The sequence below is a fragment of the Pungitius pungitius genome, chromosome 17 (assembly GCF_949316345.1).
Source record: "Pungitius pungitius chromosome 17, fPunPun2.1, whole genome shotgun sequence".
NCBI lineage: Eukaryota > Metazoa > Chordata > Actinopteri > Perciformes > Gasterosteidae > Pungitius > Pungitius pungitius.
The window spans coordinates 16,409,202-16,433,010 of NC_084916.1; the positions used below are offsets into that span (position 1 = coordinate 16,409,202).

General features: G+C 51.6%; 1 protein-coding gene across 1 annotated transcript; it reads left to right on the forward strand.

Annotated features, from left to right (window-relative positions):
- The first annotated feature begins 12,954 nt into the window (after positions 1 to 12,954).
- On the forward strand, positions 12,955 to 16,049 carry sox4a (SRY-box transcription factor 4a). Its single transcript, XM_037473833.2, has one exon. The coding sequence runs from the start codon at positions 13,840 to 13,842 to the stop codon at positions 14,938 to 14,940; it is 1,101 nt and encodes a 366-aa protein (XP_037329730.2). The 5' UTR covers positions 12,955 to 13,839; the 3' UTR covers positions 14,941 to 16,049.
- Positions 16,050 to 23,809: the final 7,760 nt, after the last annotated feature.

A 23,809-nucleotide genomic window follows, 5' to 3' on the forward strand; every position in this document is an offset into this window, starting at 1 on the left:
TGGTGTCAGCGGTGTAAACAGTGAATGTCCCCCCCCCCCCCCCCCCCGTGTCTGGAGGTATTACACTGAAGCGCAGCCATGCATACGGGCCTGGGAGGGTCTTTCTGAATCAGTGGACACGAGCGGCGCGACCTTTTCAACACGCATTAAAGCGGGGTCACCTCACCGAGATGCAGGTTGGTGGCAGAGCGACATGCTGAGGGGAGGAAGAGGAGTAGGGAGATGAAGAGGTGGTGGTGGGGGGAGGGGTGTAGCATGTGAGTGCCCTCTTCACTATACCTTGTAAAAATGATGCCCTTTCATCACTGTATTCCCTGCGCGCGTCCCTCCGCGTGTCGCCGCGGCGACGTGCTGTCACGCACATCACCGGGTTGTATTTGTCCGGAGAGCGGCATCGATCAGAGTAGTCCCGCAGACGCCCGTGTTGTCCTTTCAGATTTTCGACTTGTGTACCCCCCCCCCCCCTCCTTATAGGCCTAAATAACACACACGCATGGGTGCGCTTCTCCTACCTCAGCAACAATCTGGACCAAAATGTCTCCACATATCAAACTTGTTTGTGTGTCGTGTGTGTGTGTGTGTGTGTGTGTGTGTGTGTGTGTGTGTGTGTGTGTGTGTGTGTGTGTGTGTGTGTGTGTGTGTGTGTGTGCGCGCGCAAGTGCGTGTGTGTCTCAGTGCATCAGACCGGTGAGGAGAAGAATAACCCAATTATAGAGACAGTCTGCCTCACAGACATACAGTATGTACACGGCTAGAGGAGCGCGTGTGTGCGTGTGTGTGCGTGCGCGCGTGTGCGTGTGAGACAAACAAAGAGGAGCACAGCCAAGCAGACTGATTCTTGATGAAAAGAAGGCAGCAGGAAAAGGGGGAGAACGAGAGGAGAGAACAAAGGTGAGCTGCTGAAGGAACATCCAGCCGGGAGGTTTTCATTCGTCAGGTTTTATTCAAATGAGAGATCCCGCACGCCTCGCTTCGTGTACAAAGTAGCTTCCCCTCCTGCAATTTGCTTCTTTAGGAAAGGGGGGGGGGGGGGGACGAGGAGGGGAGGAGGAGGGGGGGGGGGGAATGTGGCCCTGAACCTGACAATTTGGAGGATGCGGTTGCATAGCAACAGACAGCAGCCGACGTACCTAAAAAAAAAAAAAAAACGCGAGGCTATTTGGCTCGTCGGATATTCTCCGCCTGCCAGGACGGCGCTCAAAGCCAACCGGGTTCACAAATGCAGCGGACAAAACGCGTCTGGATTCACCCACCGTTTCCTCTCCGAAATCTCATTTTTTTCTTCATCCGCCGAACATCAAAGGAGCAACGGCACATCCTTCACTTGCAGAAAAGCACAGTGACACCCGCTTTCCGAGATGGCCGTTTGCTTTTAATATGTGATATAAAGTCATTGTCCACATGGGAAGCCCATGTTGCGTTCACATATTAACTAATAAGCCCTCACACAATAGGGAATTAGCATCTGAAATACCGTGTTTGTGAGCTTATAAGGGTTTTTTTCTTTATATTACAGATAAACACGAAGCAATTTCCCCTTTGAATTTATTAACATTTCACACGTGAATCCTCGATCCTGCGGGGGGGCACACGGAGGCATGCACGTGCACGCGTGCACGTGCATGCCTCCGTGTGCCCCCCCGCAGGCCGGCGGATTTCAATAAAGCAATAAGCTGCGGAAGTTGTTTGTTATCTGTAGATTATGGACAACACCAATTAAAAAAACAAGAGAATCCCCCAAAGGAGCAACAAGCAACGCAACTCGCCTCACCTGAACAACACATACAAAACACATGACGACTTTTTTTTTTGTTAATTGAGTTTGCCTAATCGAATCCGTACCAGCCCTGGATATCAAAAGGGCCCCCTCGTCCGGCGTCTATTTTGCCCGACTTTCGGGTGGCCCCCTCCGCCGCCGGGGTCATCAGGGTTCCTGCTGCCGCCGCCCGGTGACGTGCGTCCATCTCTGCCTCCAGCGACTCGGGACAGCGGTGGAGAAAAGCCGAGCGGAGGTGATGCTGAGGACGCGGCCCCCCCGGCGCAGGCGACGTCTGCAGGAACGCCAACGAGCAGGGTGTGTTTTTTATTATTTCTTTTTCACCTCCATCTCTTGTTATTTTTTTGCAGAGCCGCAGAATGTTCCTTCTTCTCCGTTGGCTCTCATGCATTTATTAATACCAGAGTTCCTTTCAAAACATCTCCTCTGGATAAGATGGATAACACGTTCCTTTTATCGTACTCCCTCACACACACACACACACACACACACACACACACACACAAGCGCGGTACCTCGTCCTGACAGTGATGAGCTGTGAAATCGGATGGGAGGGCTGCAGCGCGGTTTTGTAGCCTTTCGACACATACATTTGGGTCACAGAATAGATTACCGCCCCACACGTGTCACTCTGGCGCTGATAGATGCGCTCGGTCCCCCCCCTCCCCGCTCAAAAACTCCATGTTTCATTGAAAGTGATCATCGTGTGGACTCCTACGGTGTTTCCCTTTCTTCTGCTTTAATATTCAACGCTCACTAACGAGAGGACAGCTTGTTTTTGTGTTTAAAGTACGCTTTCGAATCCGGAGGAAGACCAAGATGGCGCCGGCTGAGAAGGTTCAAGAACAGCAGCTAATGGATTTCACAGTGTTTGCTTGGTGTACAAACTCGAGCCCCAAATAGTTGAAAGACTGTTGTAAGAAAACGGGCTTCGCAGAGACCTTTTGCTCCGTTTTGAACCCGGGAAAACGACCCTGAAGTCAGAGGCCCAGCGATGCTCCTCCATATTCTCGCCACAATGCCTTAAAGCTCACGTGGTGTCATTATTATCTGCCCCCCCCCCCCCCCCCCCCCCCCTCACCTCCTTTTGGGATCAGCCTCTCAGTGCTCAGGTGAAACAGGCCACATCCATGGGGGTCCCGGAGAAAGCTCGCCCCGGTGTGGAAGCATAAACCTGCTGTGAGTTAAACTCTTTGACACCCATCGATCGGCGCTTCCCCCCGCTCACCTCCCCCCACCCCCCCCCTGCGCAAAGAGGGGATTTAGCCTCCCCTTGATGGGTTTAATTGTGTGGAGGAAAAAGATGCAGGGAAGGTGGAAGGAGGAAAGAGGAGGAAAGGAGGGAAAGTGAGCATGACGGCTTCCTCCCACTGGGTTTGGCTGCAGCTGGTGGGAGGAAAAGTGAAGGATCTAAAGAAATGTGTTTCCTGCTGAATGTCTCTCTTCATTCTTTATTCCTTCCTCCCTTTGCTTATTCTCATTACCTTACCTGCTTATTCTTATTTACACCTCCTTCCTTCTTTGTTTCCTCCTTGGATTCCTTCCTCCCTGCTTTTTACCCGTCTTTATCCTTTCCATCTGTCTTCTTGTGTCCTACCCCCCCCCCCCCCGTCTCGTTTTCCACTTGTCTTTCTTGTCCTCCTCCCCTTTCTCACCGTCCTTATCTTAATCCCTTCTTTGCTTTCTGTAAACAAGGTTCCGCAGTTGAGGTCAATAAAGCATCGCCCCCCCTGCTCGTTAGCATCCAACTGTCATGACCATTAGAAGTGCAGGTCGGGAAAAAAAAGCTTTATCAGTGTTTACCCCTGTTCCTGCTGGTATCATCAGCCCCCCCCCCCTCCTCCTTCCACAACACACACACACACACACACACACGCACCTACACACACACACGCACACGCACACACGCACCTATACACCTACTGTTATCTCTGCTATCTGGTGTTTAGCCAACTCAGAGCTAATCCGGTATGAACCCAGGCCCTGGCTTGTACTCAGCAGTTTGCAAACAGATTTGATGAACACACACACACACAAACACACACACACACACACACACACACACCGTTTGGCCCCCGGAGCAGAGAACATCATGCTCCAGTAATGTGAATCTGAGCCAACACTGGTACAGTAGTGTCGCATTAACATGAACGTGCCTCTCTCTGTCTGACTGGTCCTCACGGCCTCACTCTGCGTAGTGCTGCCATCCTAAAGGGAGATAATCTTAGTGAGGGTGCTGGTGAGCGGGGGGGGGGGGGGGGGAAGGGGGGGGGTTACAAGCTCCTCAGGAGTAATAATATAATATAGTAGAGCAGCTCTCTGCCCGTTTGTCCTTGGCGCTTGATAGTTGATTTAGTTGATCTAGCACAAAGCACGAGGGTGACACTACAAGGTGTCCGGTTCCAGCGCATGCTTCCATGGAACATGAAGAACAACCCCCCAATAAGTGATGCATGCATGTGGGCGAGCGATGCGGACGAAGCGGGTTGAGGCGGCGTGGCATTTGATTGGCTGGAGAACCTGTCACATGTTAAACAGGCAGATCCACTTGTGACTGGTTTAAAGGGGGGAAGAAACATCTCGTCGCAGTGTGTGATTGTGCGGAAGCTTTTGCTAGTGTGATGCACAAGAAGTTCTTGTTTAGAGCAGATGTTGCCAAACGCAGCCTTCGGGATCCTTCCGAGGGTTCAAAAGTAAACATGTGTCGTCACAAGATACAGAAACAGTCCGGCTCTGTTTAAACTACCACATCTACACACACACACACACACACACACACACATGTTTATCAGTGCGTTCAGTCTGCATAATAGATCACACATTTCTATGCAAACCCTTTAAATATAATGTGGTGAAGGAGTGTAATTTGCATTTTGGGCCATAACTGGTGTATTATTCTGCACTACATGCGACGGGGTCACCACAGAGGTCACAGACCGAGGAGATTACCAATCACCTCACGCGTTTATGGGTCGGGGCCTCGTGGGTCGGGGCAGTGTGGGTCGGGCCGCGTGGGTCGGGGCCGCGTGGGTCGGGGCCGTGTGGGTCGGGGCCTCGTGGGTCGGGGCCGCGTGGGTCGGGGCCGTGTGGGTCGGGGCCTCGTGGGTCGGGGCCGTGTGGGTCGGGGCCGTGTGGGTCGAGGCCAGCTGGACGTTGGACCAGGAGTCGGCTGTTTGTGTTACAAACCGCGACCACATCACAGTTAAAACGTGATCATACGGTTAAAAAAGAAAAAGAAAGCGATTCGAAGAGTTGACCCGGGGGTTCCCCGTCGTTTGGGCCTCCCTGAACGCGCCGGGCCTTCGGGCCTGGAAGCGTGTTGCGAGACTTCCTCTCTGGCGTCGCAGAATTCCCCTATGCTGAAACGCACGGCCGGGGGTTGGCTCATTTGACCTTCGAACCTGCTTCCACTCGTTTCGCTTCCTCCCTAAATGTTCTCCAAACAAGCGTTTAAAAATAAATAAATAATAAATGTGGCCTTTAAGGGCGGCTTCGCTGGATGAGTTGCTGCTTCCTCTTAGAGTGAAATGATATTCTGAGACTCACGGCAGACGATCTGACTCATTAGCTACTCTGGTGATGTGTTCTCTCTCTCTCTCTCTGTGTCTCTGTGTCTCTGTCTTTCTCATGAGACGTGGTTAGATAAGACCCGCTGAGCTATAAAAGCAACAAAGAGCTCGGGGAGACGAGTCTGACACGCAGAAACACTCAGCGAGGTGTAAAGTACGGAGACTCGAGAAAACACAATGTGCTGTTCAGAGGCAAGGACACACACACACACACACACACACACACACACACACACACAGACAGACAGACACGTGGGTGACGAACACAGACGACACGTTTTCTAATCCTTCTTCCTGCTGCCTCCTCCTCTTCCTGCCTTGTTGAAAGCATCTATTCGTGGACTCCCCCCTGAGGCCTCTGCGTCGTGATGGAATTATTCTAATAGTCTGTGTGGGGTCAGTCTGGGCCGACGTGAACCGCCCGATCCTTCACACACGCACACACACACACGCACACTGTCAATTCCACCTGTTGTGTCCGTGGGCCGGCACTCTGCTGCGTGTTGCGTAACAAACAGACCGACTCGTGTTCCCGCTTCGTTCCAGCAGAAATCCATCTTTTAGACTTTAAAAACAAGTTCAAAGTATCTCACTGTAGCTCCACCTTTATGACACCAGCAACAATGTAAAATAATACACATATGAATAATTAGTACTCTAACTTTTAACAACTGAACTGTATTTTGATGCTTTTACATAAGTAAGAGTCTGAATGCTTCCCTTCCAGTGGCGTGTGTAGTTGTGTAGATATTATCCCGTCTAAGCTCCACTTACCGCAGGGGGGGTAAGTGGAGGGCCTGCAGCTAATATCATCACAGGTTTAAAGGGTCTTTATTTGATATCCTTATGCATCAAATTAGGGAACAAGCTCTTTTATGGTACAGAGCACTAATGACATGATGGGGAAAAAATACCAGAATGAGGCCCTAGTTGTAATAAACCAGAATTACTGTACTGTACTGATACTGTATGACAGGAAAGACTTACAAACATGTCGGTGAACGCACAAACACACACTCAGGGATGGCGGTGGCGGGGGGGGGGGGTGTGACAACAACAACACAACAGGTCAGACTCTGCGAGGGTTCTCTCTTCGTGGCAGTAACGCCGACTCAAGAGACGCTAATCAAAGCAATGCACCCTGGGCACCGCATGTGTGTGTGTGTGTGTGTGGGTGGGAGGGAGGAGGTGGGGGGGCAGTGTGACATGCAGACACACACACACACACACCTCCAAAGACAGCCGACCGACTACGCATCATAACACAGCTGAGCTGCCCGCTGGGTTGACACTGGCTGTCCAGTCGGATCATACGAGGGGGGCGGGCGCCCCCCCCCCCCCCCCCCTCCTTCGTGGGGCTTCCGTCTGTCTGCGCCCGAGTGTCGAGCTTCGTCCAGACGCCGCTGTTGTTTCCGCGGCGCTTTCGGCTGCGCCATTTGTCACAACTCGTAAAGTGTTCAGCCATGAAAAGGAGGGAGGAACGCTGAGGGCAGCAGAATGGCGGAGAAGAAAAAAAAAGTGCGTCATTGATTTTCAGCGTTTTATTTTCCCGAGGTCACTCTGGGAAATACTTGGAAAAAGAACCTCTTGACCTTGAATGCACTGATGCTCACAAACAGCAGTGCGGCCTGAGGCTGTTTGAGGCCGTTCGGGCCAAGGCCCCCGCGGCTCGCTTCTCAAGCCTTTCACATTCAGACCCCCCCCCCGTTCCCTCCCCCCCCCCCCCCCCCCCGCTCCCCACCACGCCAGAAATGGAGCTGGATGCATCCCAGCAGATTCCCGGGTGACCTCTGCAGTACAGAAAAAAGAAACAACAACAATTACTGGCCGAACCTCCCTCCTCCACCGCTGCCTGAATTCCTGTCGTCTGTGATGGGGCAGACGGGGCATAAGAGAAGGGGGTCGGGGGGGTCGGGGGGGGGGGGGGGGTTTAGGGCAGCTACTAGTTTGGATGTCATATGAGAAAGACATTAAGACAAAAGGCCGCAGGGGGAAATTGAAAAGCTTGAAGGATGTGAAACACACCCTGTAGTTATGATCAAATGGTGGGATTTTAGTGTCGGGGGTGGGGGGAGGGGAGGGGGGGGGGGGGGGGGAGCCGGGGTTTATGTGCAGATGTGAGATAGAAGCCAGATGGAACCAGACAGACACGCACAAACACACACTCAGGCCGCGCTGGGCTATTTCGGGAGACGGGGGAAAGAAAAAACGGTCTGACTTGGCAAGTGTGCGTCCGCGCGCCGGTGTCAGCGGCGGGTCCCCGTGCGCACGGGGAAGTGGAGGCTCTGGCACGCGTTGAGTGCCGCGACCCACTTTGCATCTGGACCTGATAACCCCCCGTCTCCGTCTTGACCGGCTTCGGACGGGGGAGTTTGAGCGTCGATCGCGGCTTCATGCTGCCATGAGGGCTTTTTTTTAACCTCTTAAAGGTACAGTGAATTCTGCCGATAACTTCTCTCTGTTGCACAATTCTGAACTGAAAAGCCTCGCTTCCTCCCAGCAGGTTCAGTTCAGTAAGTTACACTTTATCCGCTTCATTCACATTATTAAACCTGATGGCACTTCCATTGAAATGAAAATACTGTTAGCTTAGCACAAAATGCTAAGCAGCCTTCCTCTTTAGTGAGAAATTAGGCTAACGCCACCTCAAGCATATCTCTTGACAAGTTTTTTTTTGGGGGGGGGGGCGGGATTTTTATGCCGTATCTATTTCTTACCGTGTCCAATGATTTCCTTTAGCCAGCGGTGCTGGTTGCCTGGCAACCTCACCTTTCACATTCCCTCAAAACCACACCGCGTCGTTTTTTTTAACATTTCCATCTGTAGTTTCCAGAAAATGACTTTGAAGAAGAAAGAAAGATTTGATTTAGGACCGATAATAGCCACAAATAGCTTTTTTTATTTTTCCTGTTGTAAGTGGTTTATTTGAAGAGAAGCTATTTGGAGGATTCCCGTGTGTGTCAGAGGCAACAGTTTAGCGGACGGGACCGGAGGATTTTCACCAGCAAAGTTGGGCTTGATTGCCTCTGGTCTTTTCAATCTGGGCCGACCAATTTTCCAGATGCCTCCACGGCCGTGACGCACGGAGGTGAGTCCTCCGCAGACCAACTGCGAAGACTGACAGCTTCAAATACATGGGAAGGGCTTCAGAGGAAAATAAAATGAACCAGCCCTTTAAAAAAACGTGGTCATTTTTCAAATGACTTCACCAGGTTCTGACCCGGCTGGACTTCTATGTGCTCGCATTCCTTTTCTCCGGGCTCCCGGGGTCCTTTGTTCGCCTCAGGATGAATGCATTGTTAGTTGAGGTGTGTTGCTCTAGAGACTGACTCCCGGGCCACATGGGGGCCCGGAAGGGAGGGGGGGGGGCCCGGCCCTTGCTAATGCTGGCCCCATCCATCTGCCTCTCTGCCGGTATTGATCCGCGTTTAGTGTCGATGGCGGCACTGGGGAGTAATGATCGCACATCGTCCCTCGGACACACACCGCCGCAGCACTGCAGGGACGGACGCAATCAGTCTAAGCGAGGACGGAGATGGACGCACACACACACACACACACACACATGCCTGAACACAGTAAGAATGTTGTCTTTATACTCCTGCCGCACTGCAGAGACTCTGCTGCTGCATTCCGGTAATAGAAAACACACACTCGCAATAAGCTGAGACGAGCTGATACAGCCGCAAACAACTGAGCAGGCGATGCCAGACCCTCCCCTCCATGCACGCACACACACACACACACACACACACACACACACCACCGCCTCCTCTCCCTCTGCAGCCCACAGCCAGAGCAGGCAGATAAGCGGGCAGCCAGCGACGGACTAATCCTCCCGCAGTGAGCGGCGTTTGTCGGCTGCTGTGTGATGAGAGTCACGCTAAGCAGAAGGAGAGGCAGGGGGAGGCTGCTCGGGGGGCGGGGGGGGGGGGGGGGGGTGCAAATTAGCATGACGATGAGGACATGACGGGATTTTTAAGTGTTCTTAGTTTAAAAGGATGAGAGTTGGTTTTTATTCCTGCCCCCCCCCCTCTCTCCCCATTCTCCCCTCCTCACATCCTGCATCCTGCAAATGTTTCTATTTTGCAAAAGCTCGCCAGTCTCTCAATCACTCTCTCCCATCCTCTCTCTCTCTCTCTCTCTCTCTCTCTCTGCACCCCCCACGCCCCCGCCTCATCCTCCTCTCCCTCTCTCTCCCAGTCTGACGGAGGCTGATGTAGGTCAGTGCGTCTGGAGCCTGTCTGGAGTTGCAGAGAGCCTCAGAGCTCCACGCCCGGTCCTCATCGCCCCCTCTAGCTGCCGCTGCCGCAGCCGCAGCCGCTGCCGCAGCCGCCGCCAAGGACAGCGCTCCCTGGGCTACGCGAGGAGGACACCACCACCAGCAGCAGCAGCAGCAGCAGCAGCAGCAGCCTGCCTCACCTGCCCGCAGGAGGATGTGGCAGCAACACAAGAGGAGGAGTAGGAGGAGGAGGAGGAGGAGGAGGGCGAGGGGGGAGGGAGGAAGGGCGTTCGGGGTGATATGAGGCGCCTGTGTAGCATCGCGAGCTTAGTCAGCGTATGTCGTTTGCATGCACGTCGAGACGTAGACGCGCACACAGACGGGAAAGGCAGAGCGAAAGGAAGAAGTGCAGGAGATGGAGGGGAGAGGGGGGAGATGGGGGGGGGGGGGCGGCGGACGGACATTTTAATGCAATGTTGCCTCTGCATTCCCCTTCCTGCAAACACACACACACACTCCGTACTCCGTCCTCCACTCGCTACCTAACGTCGTCATGATGCTTTGTGTCTCTTTCCCAGATCCGACTCTTCCGTGGCTGCAGCCGCCGTCGACGCTGCTGCAGAAAAACGCGGCCGCTCAGTAGACTCCAAACTCTGATGCGACTTCCCCCCCCCCTCCCCCCCCAAAAAATCACCCAAATCTTCTACTGTTGCAGTAAATCCGTTACCGCGCCACCGCGAAAGGATCCAGGTCTGAGACGACGTCCTCCACCGATGGAGCTATCGAAAAGCGTCCGTCCTCCGACTCGTCTCGCGATGCCCCCTCTGACGCAGGGCGTCGGTTGCGAGGACCACGACTTGTGACGACTCCTGTGTCTCCTGATTCCCCTTCTCCTCTCCTCTCCTTTCCTTTCCTTTCCTCCCCCTCTGCGTCCCCTTTTCCTCTGCTCCCACTCTCCCCTCCTTCTCACTCCTCTCGCTTTTAGACAATGCCTCCCCCCCCCCCCCAAAAAAAAACGATCGTTGTATCAGAGAGTCGGAGTGTAGTGGAGTGCAGCTGTGAGAGCGGCTGAGTGTGTGTGTTTGGTGTGTGTGTGTGTGCTCTGGTTTTTTACTCTGCAGCACGTCTGGGTCCTCTGGTCCTCTGGTGCTCAGCTGGCTCCGTCTCTCTGGTCCTGTTTGTACACTTGTGTGCGCGCGGGTTAACTGTGTGCGTTTGTGCGTGTTTGTTCGTGGGAGTTGCGCCTGCATCGCCGTGACACGGCAATCGTCTGACCGGCCTCGTCATCTCCATCCGGGCCGAGGGATGGGATGGTCATTGCGTCTGTTTCCTCGCCACTTTGAGCAAACCCTCTGGATTACAGCAGCGGCGGAGGGATGAAGCAGCGCTGCACGCAAGGATTCCAAATCATCCAGACCTCCACGTAACGAGACCTTCTTCTGATGCTCCGTCCCCCTGTTCTTCTTCTTCTTCTTCTTTCTGCTGCCTCGCGTTCCCTCTTCCTCTACACCGCTTTCCGTGCGTCTGCATGGAGGAAGACAGAAAGAGAACCTAAAGAATGACTTTTGGCAAAAATGTGTTCTGTTTATGTCCAAACGTGAGCTTACTCGGCGCGGCGTGAAGTTAAGGCCTCAAAAACTTCAAAAGGAGCGAAGGTGAAGCTCGATGTTCATCTGGATGTCGTCCTGTGAGGAGTGACAGCAGTCGGTGGGTGATATGCTGAGACGGCCACCTGCACTGTCTGCCACATGCACACAACACACAGAGAGGACAGACTGTCTGTCGATGAGTCACACCGAGGGAGACAGAGCGAGCGGGCGGGGGTGGGGGGGGGGGGGGGTGTTTGTGTGTAGGCAAATGAGTGCTTAGTCTTCAGTTTTTCGATGTGACTCCAGAGAAGAGGGGACTTCCCAGCGCTTTTTCAAACTTTGAATCCCTGGAAGAGATCTAGTTCAGTTAGCCCCCCCCCCCCCCGGATGACGAGCAGGCAGTTACGAAAGGCAATGAGTACCGTGTTAATGAGTACGACTGTTTGAACACCCCCCCCCCGCCCCCATTTACGACACACTGGGACGGGAGCGAGTGTTGAATGCAGCTCCTTGCAAACACACACACACACAGACACACATAAGCGTCAGCTCTGGATAACGTTTAACGTTATTACTCGAGTCCACTGAGATGATTTCACAAGCATTGCTTTTTACGGACTGTCTGGGTGTCCAATGGTTCCTCAGCGAAGACAATACAAGTACCTCAAAATAAACCAAGGAAAACCCTCTTATTTAGTTTTCTATCTATTAAAAAAACGCTGCAGTATCATTTCCAGCAGCCCGTCCCCCTGCATGCAACCCACCGCCGACCCCCCCCTCCCCCCCCCCCTGTAAGAGAGCCCTTTCTCCCACAGCACTCCCTCATAACGACACCATCCCTCCAGGCGTCAACAGCGCGCCGCTGTATTTGGGGTAAACACGCGGCTCCGGCTGCTCTGGAGATGACAGAGCGATAGGCCGCCGCCGCCGCCGCCGCTGCCGCTGCCGCTGCCGCCGCACACCTGCCGGTGACAGAGTGGAAAGCTGCTCCTCACACATCACATGAGATTACAGCTCTACCTGCCTCACCTGTGCAAGCACACCCGCGTGCAGATACAGAGAGGGCGGCAAACTAATCTGGCGGCAGGTGTACACTTATAATTAGCTCTATGGATGATTTATGTAAGCACCGAGGGGGGTAAATGGGCTTGGTTGTGAAATTTTAAAGAGGTTATTCATTTTTTTTCTCCTGACATAGATCACCTCATGAATTAGGAATATCCACCCACTCGTGCACAGTGGTAGAGTACACGAAAACCTAATCAGAACAACATGAATGTATATTTAGGTGATTCCTGGAGGAGGACTGAATGGCTCAGCAAAGTTCAGCACAGCCCCCCCCCCCCCCCCCCCCCCCCACAGTTCAGTTGCAGGACTAAGCCGATGACATCACCGACACGATTTAACCACGGCAGCTCAAAGCAGCCGATTACAGGACGGAGATAAATCTGCACACACACGCGCACGCACGCACGCACGCACACACTTCATCAGCTCCCTTTGGCTCTAGCCTGACACCTAGCGACACCGGCTGTAACGTGATCCGACATGACATGTGCACGTTAACATGATGGAGCTGTGGAGGAAGAGACTCTCTGCTTGTGCGTGTTCGTGTCTGTTCGTGACACACGTTCTTCTTCGGGTTGGAGAGGTGCGAAGAGTCACCGCCGTTGTGATGCGTCCGGCTGTGACGTAATGCCGCAAGCCGCCGCCGTAATGATGTGTAAATATCAGTTTGCAGGAGCCGCGTTGGGGGGGGGGGGGGGGGCGCTTTAGTGTGCGCCCCAACGCCACACACACACACACACACACACACACACACACACCCTAAATGCAGTCGATACTCATCCGCATGCAAGTAATGAAGTTCCAGGTATAACCTTGACAGCTTCTCCGTGCAGCAGGAAAGGACAATGTGCCCCTTTAAAAGACACGCGCACACACACACGCACGCGCGCACACGTATAACGAGTTCGTCTTTCCTCCAGTGAAGTCTGACAGGAATGAGGTCAGACACAACGATCCTCATTGCACATTATTATTATTATTACCGTTTTTTTTTTTTATTCGGCCAATGGGAGGCCGGGGGGGGAGGGGCCCGGATGACGAAGTTGGTCCAGAGACGGACGCCGATTGGCTCCTACGTCTCGCGCAAACCGTATAAAGAGGCGAAGTTCTCGTTGTTGTGTTTACAGTAATATTACGCAGCGCTCAGGAAACAGGGAGACTATGAGCACGCGCAGCCGCTCCATTCCACCACATGGTTCCTCAACCGCACCGACAAGCTGCGCCGCACACCGCCGGGTTCGCATAAGGGACTTGAACCGCTGTGGCCCCCGGCGCCGCGTTCTGAGGCTCGCAGGGCGCGTTTTCAGCCGCACGGGCGGTTGAAACTTGCTGTTTAGTAGTTTCGGGATATATGGTTTCTTTTTTTTGTTGTTGTCGTCGTTGTTGTGTTTCCGCGAAGCGCACTGGTACGAGTTGAAGAAGAAAAAAAAGAAAAAAGAAGAAGCAGCAGGCGCGTGAAGAGCGAGCTGAGCTGAAAGGAAGAGACTTGGAAGAACTTTTCAGACCGTTCTGGTTTTAATGCGCCCTTTATAAGACCAGCGGGGAGTTACTCTTTTTTGTTTGTTGGTGAAAAGCCTTTGAGAACTGACGCCGAATCTGTGTTCGGAGGACAGGATGGTGCAGCACATGAGCCAGACAGAGAGCGCCCACGCGCATTCTCCCGGCGGGGACTCCACGGACACGGGAGAAATGGACCTGGAGATGGACGTGTCTCCGACCGCCGAGTCCCTCTCCTCCGGGGCGCGGAGAGACGCGGCGTGGTGTAAAACTCCGACGGGGCACATCAAGCGACCCATGAACGCGTTCATGGTCTGGTCGCAGATCGAGAGGAGGAAGATTATGGAGCAGGCGCCGGACATGCACAACGCGGAGATCTCCAAGCGGCTGGGGAAACGCTGGAAGCTGCTGAAAGACACGGACAAGATCCCGTTCATCCGCGAGGCGGAGCGGCTGCGGCTCAAACACATGGCCGACTACCCCGACTACAAGTACCGACCCAGGAAGAAGGTCAAGTCGGGAAGCGGGGCGAGCAAGCCGGCGGAGCGGGAGCGCAGCGCCAAACCCGGCGTGAAAAGAAGCCCCGCGGCCAAAGGCGTGAGCCGGACGCACAAACAGGGGGGCACGAAGAGCGCCGCGGGGCAGGACTACGCGTCTCCCGCTGACCACCAGGCGCTCTTCAAATCCAGGTCAGTGTCTGGGGCCAGACAGATCCCGGAGAAGCGCGCCGGAGAGGCGAGGCGCGGCCACATGTTCGGCGGGGCTGGCAGCCTGGACAGCGGGCCTCCCTCCGTGGGGGTCCCGGCCAGTCCCACCCTGAGCAGCTCGGCGGACGCCAGCGACCACCCCAGCCTGTACGACGAGCCGAGCCCCGCGGCCAGCGAGTCCTCGCACACTGCGCGCCTCAGGTACGCGCGCGCCTCCTCCCCAACACCCTCCGCCTCGCACTCTTCCTCGTCGGTGTCGTCCTCGTCATCGGATGAAGAGTTTGAAGACGAGCGAGTCGAGCTGAACCCGAGCCCCGGGTTTGAGAGCATGTCGCTCGGCGGCATGGGCTTCTCCGACCCGGAGCTGGACCGGGACTTGGACTGGAGCTTCGGGGAGTGCGGGGCGGGATCTCACTTCGACTTCCCCGACTACTGCACCCCGGAGGTCAGCGAGATGATCTCAGGAGACTGGCTGGAGTCCACCATCTCCAACCTGGTGTTCACCTACTGAAGAAGACCACGGTGGCGAGAAGGCACAACGCCCCCACCCCCCCGCCTCCACGTTTTGAACTGTTCAAATACCCAAGACAGGCGCGTGCGTCCAGACCAGAATATTTCCGCCATTCTTTCACTAGATGAGAGTGAAAACGGGAAAGAGAAGGTGGCCTGTGTGCGCGTTGAAGCCCAGGTACGCGCCGCACACGGACTTATAGACAGCGCCGCGTGCGCTTGACGGGAGCGCGCAGAGGTGGAAAATGCTGAGTTTGCATTTGGACACGGAGGAGGAGTGAATGTAAGCAGAGAAACGCACGGACTTCAGCTCAAGAGCTCGAACCAACCCGCAGAGGACTGAGACACAACTTTTGAATCTCAGTGTCTATTTGGGCCGGGACAAGGGACATTTACTGGACCGCTCGTTATGTTGGGCTTTGTCCAAGAAACCGCCAATTCACCTTGACCATCAAGTTGCTATTCAGGTGTAGTTTTTTTTTTTTTCCAAACTCAAAATAGTTTCAATATGAACACGCATGCCCTCTGCGAACAGGAGGATTCTGTTGTCGTTTTTTAATGCGTAAAAAAAATGTTCATTGCTGCGTAATTACGCAATTCGTGTGACCATAGGACACAATTCACTATCACCAGCTTCTCTTTCAACGGCAGGACTTGTAAACTAAGACTGACTCCAAACTTCAGAAGCCCTCTTCTGAACCCTTTTTAAACACTCAGTGCACAATTCAGGACCAACGTTCCCCAACGTGCATCCTTTCTGCCTAGTGCTTCAAACTTTGTAGTTCCTCTGTGTCAGATGACGTTTTTTTTATATCGATGTATTTATACCGGCCAAACTTTTTTACACATAGAAGTATTGTTATCGTACAGGTCTCGTTTGTGTTTGTGCACATACACCTGTCTGTATCCAGCGCGGAAGGGCTAGAAGTGTATCTTATTTAAAATGTCCGACGTTCTCTCACTTTTAAGGAGACTTGAGTGTGTCATGATTTTCTACTTGTATTTTTGTATAAAATCTATAGAAAGGGGTTTTTCCAGCGAGTGGGGTAGCCTACAACATTGTTGTTTTGGATCTACATTGGTGTTTAGACGTGCAGAGGGGGGAGGGGACGGGGGAGGGGGGGTTTGTTTGGCACAATCTGACCTCACACAGTGTTTACAGTATTTACCCACATGCTTCTTAACGGCACAGTGACTCCAGTTTCACCAGCCAAGTAAACAAAGCGCCACTGAGGCTCCCAGTCTGAGTGGTGACTGTTTCCAGTACACATAGACCTGCCGTGTGTGCGTGTACGGTCCCAGAGAGTCACTGTTTGGATAGAGCTGATACCTCTGTGTGCTTTTTTTTTTTTTTTTTATCATGATAAGTTTTATTTGAACCACTGGATGGAATTTCACACTCATTCCACTTTGCCTAGACTTCGGAGGGAGGAAGATGTATGAAGTGCTTCATCTGTTATTGCGCAAATTGCATCAAAAAATAGTATTTAACCTTTCTGTACCTGTTGGCTAAGTATAGCAGGCTAATTGTTTTCCTATATTATGGCATGGCAAATAGCATTTGTATTTCAGATTCAGGTATATGTAGCTATAGCTGTTGTGTTTAAGATTTTTAAAAGAATAATAACATGAAGATATTTATGTAAACTGACTGTACTATAAGCAAAGATTGTGTGTTTTATGTATGATACTGATCAACGACAGGCACTAGAACAGCCATCTTTGGACATCCTTATGTTGAAGATGATTGTGTCCAGGAGTTTCTTTTTTTTTTTTTTTTTACCTTTGAGACATTTTGTCTATTGTCCTTTTTTTCTTTTTTTCATTTGTGCAATAGGCTGTGTATGATCATGTTTTGTCCAATCATGCCAATATCATTTGATGTTAATAGCTCAAAACCAGCCAACGTTTGGGTCAATCACTGCCTCTCAGACCTCTGTACAGATTGTCGTTTTTATAATTTGTTTTTCTTTTCTTCCAAGAAGGAAATAAAATCAGCTGGAACTGAAAAGTACAAAGTCTTTATTTCTTGTGTTAATCATCATCCGCACCCTTTAAATAAGAGCCAAACTCCACAGTTTCATATTGAAGCTCCAAGCAAATCCACTCGCCTTAATTTACTATCACACTCCACCGCTAAGCCTCGTTCGAAAGACCCCAAACCTGATGCCTGATGTTTACACTCTGTGCACGTGAAGATGTGTTTGGCTGTGGGGAGGCGTGCGGCCGCAGACGCGAGTGTCGGTGAATCAATATCCGGGCCGTTCGATCGATAGGTGTGGTCTCTCTCTCTCTCTCTCTCTCTCTCTCTCTCACACTCTCACTCCGGCTGATTCCACACGTGCAGAAAGCGTGGCTGCCATGGAAACACTGTATCCAAGAGCGAGGCTGCAGTCCGATCTGTGTGTGTGTGTGTGTGTGTGTGTGTGTGTGCAAGAGACACAGACTGAGCCGTCGGGGCGGGGCAGGTGGGGTAGATGGAGGAGGGCGGCAGACATTTCTGCGAGGCATGACTGGAATAAAGGAGGAGGAGGAGGAGGAGTAGTGTCTGTCTGTCTGGTGAGTGTGGCAGTGGAAGGGAGGCTAAGGTGCAGAGCGGGGGGGGGGGGGGGGGTTGTCTGTCCTGGTGGATCGTGCAGGAGACTGCTCCCAAATCCAATTAATTCCTTCTGGATGCCTTCATTTGTCTCGTGCATCCGAGGAGAAAGAGGGACAGAGAGAGAGAGAGAGAGAGATCCCTAAGGTACAGTATTTAGAGTGTATCAATTTACGCCCTATTCCACAAGAGACATTGGTAATTATTTCCATCTCTCCGTCTGTCAGGAGCGCAGGGTCGTCCGCAGCTTTCCTCTGACATGTCGTGTTGGGTAATGAGAAAGATAAGGCACGGTCATTGCACACGGCGTCCTAAAGACGGATGTGCGCAGTACGGTCCAAGTACCGTGTGAGGTGTCCCCCCCCCCCTGTTTTCAGAAAAGAAAACCAGACCCCCCCCCAGAGTCTGATGGATAAATAAAGAGATGCTCTCGTCAGACGCACATTCACACACTGACCCACATAGAAGGCATGCGTGTAAACAGATGCATTCGAGGGAGATGCTGCACTCTTGACCCTCACGGCTGATGTGTCTCCTGCGTGTGAGATGAAGTCAACATGTCGGCCTAGAAGACAGGCCGATCATTACAAGTACAGTTCTGTGTACTTTATGTACTCCCGTTCAGAGAAAAACATCTCTCCTAACGCCTCAGGAAGAAAGAAATGCTTTGTACACTCGGTGTGATTTGAGGACCGTCACTCACTTTTACTCTTGATCAACTGTATATTTCACTAAAATCACACAATGCAACTCATGCAATGTATTTTTTTTCCAAAGATGAAAACAACTTTTTGGGCTTATGAAGCCACACATTTTTTTTTATTGTTTTAGCTCAGTTCATCTGTTGGTAATGTGCATTGGTTGTCTAATGTCTCTCTGTCTCAAATGACCCGTCAACATAACCTGTGATGAATATTTCATGTTCGTTCGTTTTACGTTAGCATGTAGCGCTATCTAGCTGGCTAGCGCCGCCGGAGTGTCACAGCAAGTATTTAATGTAGGATTGAGCCTCATATTCGACTGTAACAAGTATTCGGCACCGATAACGAGTGAAACGGCGCGAGACTTGTCCTCATTATTATGGAAAAATGTCTGAAACTCGTGTTTTGAAGTGTATTAAACTTGAAACTTGACTCAAATTAACTCAGTCAAAGCAACAAAATGACTTGACTTGTTGAGTCAACAATTTTTTTTTTACAGTGTATGAGCTTTTTTCTACCTCATTAAACACGTCATGACCCTCTTATTTATCCTGCCGTGACCCTTTGGAGGGGCCCAACCTCTAGTTCGGAAAACCCCCTGAACAAAACTGTTCTTTTAAACTCCCTCTTTTGCAGCTGAAGTAAAGCCACAACGTCAACGCGTTTTATTCTGCACAGTTTTTACTTCTCATAAGTTCATTCTAAATGCAGAACTTTAACTTACAACAAAGTATATCTAGAAGGGAATACTCCAACACTGGGTCTCTGTGTGTTTGTCACATACACTCACCGGCCACTTTATTAGGTACACCTGTCCAACTGCTCGTTAACACTTAATTTCTAAGCAGCCAATCACATGGCGGCAACTCAGTGCATTTAGGCATGTAGACATTGTCAAGACAATCTCCTGCAGTTCAAACCGAGCATCAGTATGGGAAAGAAAGGTGATTTGAGTGACTTTGAACGTGGCATGATTGTTGGTGCCAGAAGGGCTGGTCTGAGTATTTCAGAAACTGCTAATCTACTGGGATTTTCACGCACAACCATCTCTAGGGTTTACAGAGAATGGTCCGAAAAAGAAAAAACATCCAGTGAGCGGCAGTTCTGTGGGCGGAAATGCCTTGTTGATGCCAGAGGTCAGAGGAGAATGGCCAGACTGGTTCGAGCTGATAGAAGGGCAACAGTGACTCAAATAACCACCCGTTACAACCAAGGTGGGCATAAGAGCATCTCTGAACGCACAGTACGTCGAACTTTGAGGCAGATGGGCTACAGCAGCAGAAGACCACACCGGGTGCCACTCCTTTCAGCTAAGAACAGGAAACTGAGGCTACAATTTGCACAAGCTCATCGAAATTGGACAATAGAAGATTGGAAAAACGTTGCCTGGTCTGATGAGTCTCGATTTCTGCTGCGACATTCGGATGGTAGGGTCAGAATTTGGCGTCTACAACATGAAAGCATGGATCCATCCTGCCTTGTATCAACGGTTCAGGCTGGTGGTGGTGGTGTCATGGTGTGGGGAATATTTTCTTGGCACTCTTTGGGCCCCTTGGTACCAATTGAGCATCGTTGCAACGCCACAGCCTACCTGAGTATTGTTGCTGACCATGTCCATCCCTTTATGACCACAATGTACCCAACTTCTGATGGCTACTTTCAGCAGGATAATGCGCCATGTCATAAAGCTGGAATCATCTCAGACTGGTTTCTTGAACATGACAATGAGTTCGCTGTACTCAAATGGCCTCCACAATCACCAGATCTCAATCCAATAGAGCATCTTTGGGATGTGGTGGAACGGGAGATTCGCATCATGGATGTGCAGCCGACAAATCTGCGGCAACTGTGTGATGCCATCATGTCAATATGGACCAAACTCCCTGAGGAATGCTTCCAGCACCTTGTTGAATCTATGCCACGAAGAATTGAGGCAGTTCTGAAGGCAAAAGGGGGTCCAACCCGTTACTAGCATGGGGTACCTAATAAAGTGGCCGGTGAGTGTATATTCCATCACTTTTATATATTTGTGCATTTCCACTGAGAGCCGCAACGTGTTTTATTTACACTGATATCTCACAAGTCCGCAAGGACCACAGAACAAAACCACCCAAGTGATGATATAGAGGAGACACAGACACCATTAAGGCCACATAAAAGGAGTCTAAGAACCCTCACGGTCACTCAAGGAACCACACGGGAGCCTCGCAGTGAAGTTGAAGGCGGGACACGGAGACGTGAGGACAGCAGACGGAGACACACAAACACCGCCGTCGTCATGGCGCGCGCAGCCCAACCCGCGCGCTTTCATTTATTGATTTGCAGCCGGTGGCGCTTCTGCGGTCTCCGCTGCGGCGACCTGGTCGAACCGAGTCGGGTGATTTATCAGATGGAGGTGGAACAGGAAGAAGGAGAAGGCTGAACTTCTATTCCCGATGCGTCGGGATGAGAGGAGACCAAGTTGCATCGGATGTCGACGCGTAAAAATGGGGGAAAGTGCATTCAGCAGCAGCTTTTTGTCAGGTAAACCATTAACAGCTCGACGAATAACGTTCTTTACGACTTCTGCTTCTGTCTCAGTGTCTCAACGCGCTGCTTTATTTTCTTTCAATAGAGATGACTGACACCTTAAAGATCAGAGGGCAGTAAAGAAACCATCTGTGTTGGAGATCCGAGGATGTCTGATGCCAAAGGACTTTACAGGTGACCTCACAGGACAGCGGCTGTCTGGAGAGATGTGTGTGTGCGCGCGTGCGTGTGTGATTACAGTTTGTTTATCTAACCTACTTGAAGGGTGGGGACTTAATTGGACACTAATGCACATTGCTGCACAATCCAATAGAGTGGACACAGGCAGTGCATGGGGTGGGGGTGGGGGGGGGGGGGGGCAGGACGCGTTTGCCCCGGGGCTCCTGTCCAGATAAACAGGGTATGTGCCCCCATTAAACCTCCATCAGTAGATAAACTGTGACACAAATTGGAAAAGCCCCGCAACAGTTGTAAACAAATGATGCGGCTGAGGTTAAAATAGAGCCACATGCGCTCCGTGACTGATGGTCACCTTCATTAAGACTCTTGGGAGGGGGTGACGTTTCTTTTTTTTTTTGGGGCACGTGACACCCCACCCATTCGCTTCCTAGTCCGTCTTCGATAAATGAGTTATCTTTCTCTTGTGAATCGTTAACACCCTTTCAGCAACTCGTGAGGACGCTCGCGAGACAGCATCGCTCCACCTACGTCCTCGGCTTCGGGGCCCCAGCGCTGCAGTCAGACACGGTGTGCTGCACGCGGCGTGCCTCACGCGGAGAACTCGTTGTTGAGCAATGTGCCGAAAACAAACAGTTTGTGATGACGGAGGAGCTGTGAGTCACCGCGGTAGGTGTTGTGCTTGAAGAGATAGAGGGCCCTCTGAGTTCTGAGCGCACACAGAGGCCCGGATCCTCCGTTTCTCGGAGGCTCACGTGGCAGAGGGGGAGGGGGAGGGGGGGGGGGGGGGTGGGGGAGTCTGGTTTGCACAGAAAAGGACAAGTTGTGTCAGTTGTTGTCACAGACGTTGTGTTGACGTTGTAATCTGGATCTCACAGATTTGCAGATACGATCGGGCTGCATCCCGGAGACGGACGGCCTACACGCAGCATGAATTTAAACGCCCTGATAGGAATGTGTCACTCTTACTCTGGCTCAACCTGAATGACATCATCTCATTGGACGGTCGTCATAATTAAAGTGAAATACAAGTCGGGATGAAAAAACAAAGGCTCGTCGTTCTTCCACAGCGGATCAACCGGTTTGACCAGTTTGAGCCTTCCATGGAACTGGAGAGGGTTTGGAAGCCATTGGTCACATCCTTGTCACATGGGCAGCGAGACGACTTTAAGCTCTTTTGGCCTGAAGACGATTAGAAGCAGCAGGAGGCGGCGGCGGCTTGCGCGCTGCACGCGGCGGTCTGGATCCGGCGGGGAGCAACAGTGCGTCACTCTCCTGTGAAAACCACCACTCCGCCGCTTCAAAGCTAAAACTTGAATGTCATGTGGTCTTCTCTGCCCAACGTTGCTTACTGGAGATTCGTTCTGCCTTAAAAACTCAAGTTGGTGCAGGACGATTCACATCCTGAAAAGAGCGAAGGTTCATATAATTAAGCACAGAGCAGCAGGGTGTGAAAGCGTGTACATGCTAATCGGCTCCCGCAGTCGGGTTCCAGCTCCTCTGGGGCCCGGAGGTGGTTGGAAGGATGTTGACACCTGAACAGTTTGCTCAGGTGTTGGTCTGTCTGCCTCCATCTGGTATCAACACCCCCCCCCCCCCCCCACACACACACACACACACTGGGCTGTTTGCTAACAGAGCAGCGACGCGGCGAGGCTGTGGACGGGATGGCAGGGTGGGAATTGATTACTGAAACCCTGGGAATTGGTTTTGAAGCTCCGAGCTACCTGCGGGGTCCTCGGGAAGAAAAGGCCTTTGTTGGGCTTTGGGAGATGGTCCCGTGCTATTTGGGGGACGACGGTGGACTACGGAAACATCAAAGACCAGGCTGGGTTCACTGTTCCTGCAGGTTGTTTTGTGTCCAGCGGTAAGTTTACTATTTCTCCCCCCATAGAGATCGTCCAACCTCCAGATGAATGGATGCAACACAGCCCCCCCGAAAAACATGTTTCTTTCCCGCCATACAGAGAATAGAATGGGTTCAACGCTTTCAGTTAAAAGAAGCATATTGCATGCATCGTATTCTTCTTATACTACTTTCCTGCAGCTTGATGTGACGGTGTCAGAGCGGCACGGTTTGATGCTGCATCAGCAAACATGTTCTATGATTTATTGAGTGAGGAAAAAGGCCTAAAAAAACATACCTGAAACGAGTGAGGAAGAACTCCTCAACCTCAAGGCAGAAAATGCATATTTCTGGCCTTTGGAATGTGAATTCTTATCCACCGTTTCTGTGAATGGAGAATCTAATGAAGGGAAACATGAAATATTCATCCTTGCTTATATTATATAATCGGAACTTCAAATTAAAATATGTCACTGTTTCCAGTGAAACGGATATTCATAGGAATCAGTATTCATAAATGAGTATACAACATCTGGACAGCTGCAAAGCCGTACGGACACTATTTATTTTATGATCATGTGAGCTTAAATGCAGCAGTGGGTCCATTGTTTAACTCGCCGTGGCTGAAAAAACAGTAATAAAGGCCAGAGCTTTTTTTTCCTCCGTGAGAGCAGGGCGGAGAGCAGCAAAAGGTCACTTTTGTTAAACATTTGCAAGGTCAAGGGCCAAAGGGCTGTATACGCACAGCATCTCAGCGCTGATCTATAGTGACTTCTGAGAAGAATGAGCTGTTTCGGATTCGCCGCTGCGTCCTAAATAGCAATTTAGAGTTAAAATGTGGACTTTAGAAGCTCTCTCTCTCTCTCTCCCGAGTGAAGCCCCCGTGGCCATGGACCGTGCTTCTGCCTGAGCACGGAAACGAGTGTAGAAACAGTGAAGTGAAGCCTTTTTTCTGGTGACTCACGGCATTGGGTCTAATCTTCTTCTTCCTCATTTCTGTTTCATCCAAATTGGCTCATTA

Coding starts and splice junctions, on each gene's coding strand:
- sox4a (XM_037473833.2), top strand. CDS start 13,840: ATGGTGCAGCACATGAGCCAGACAGAGAGCGCCCACGCGCATTCTCCC.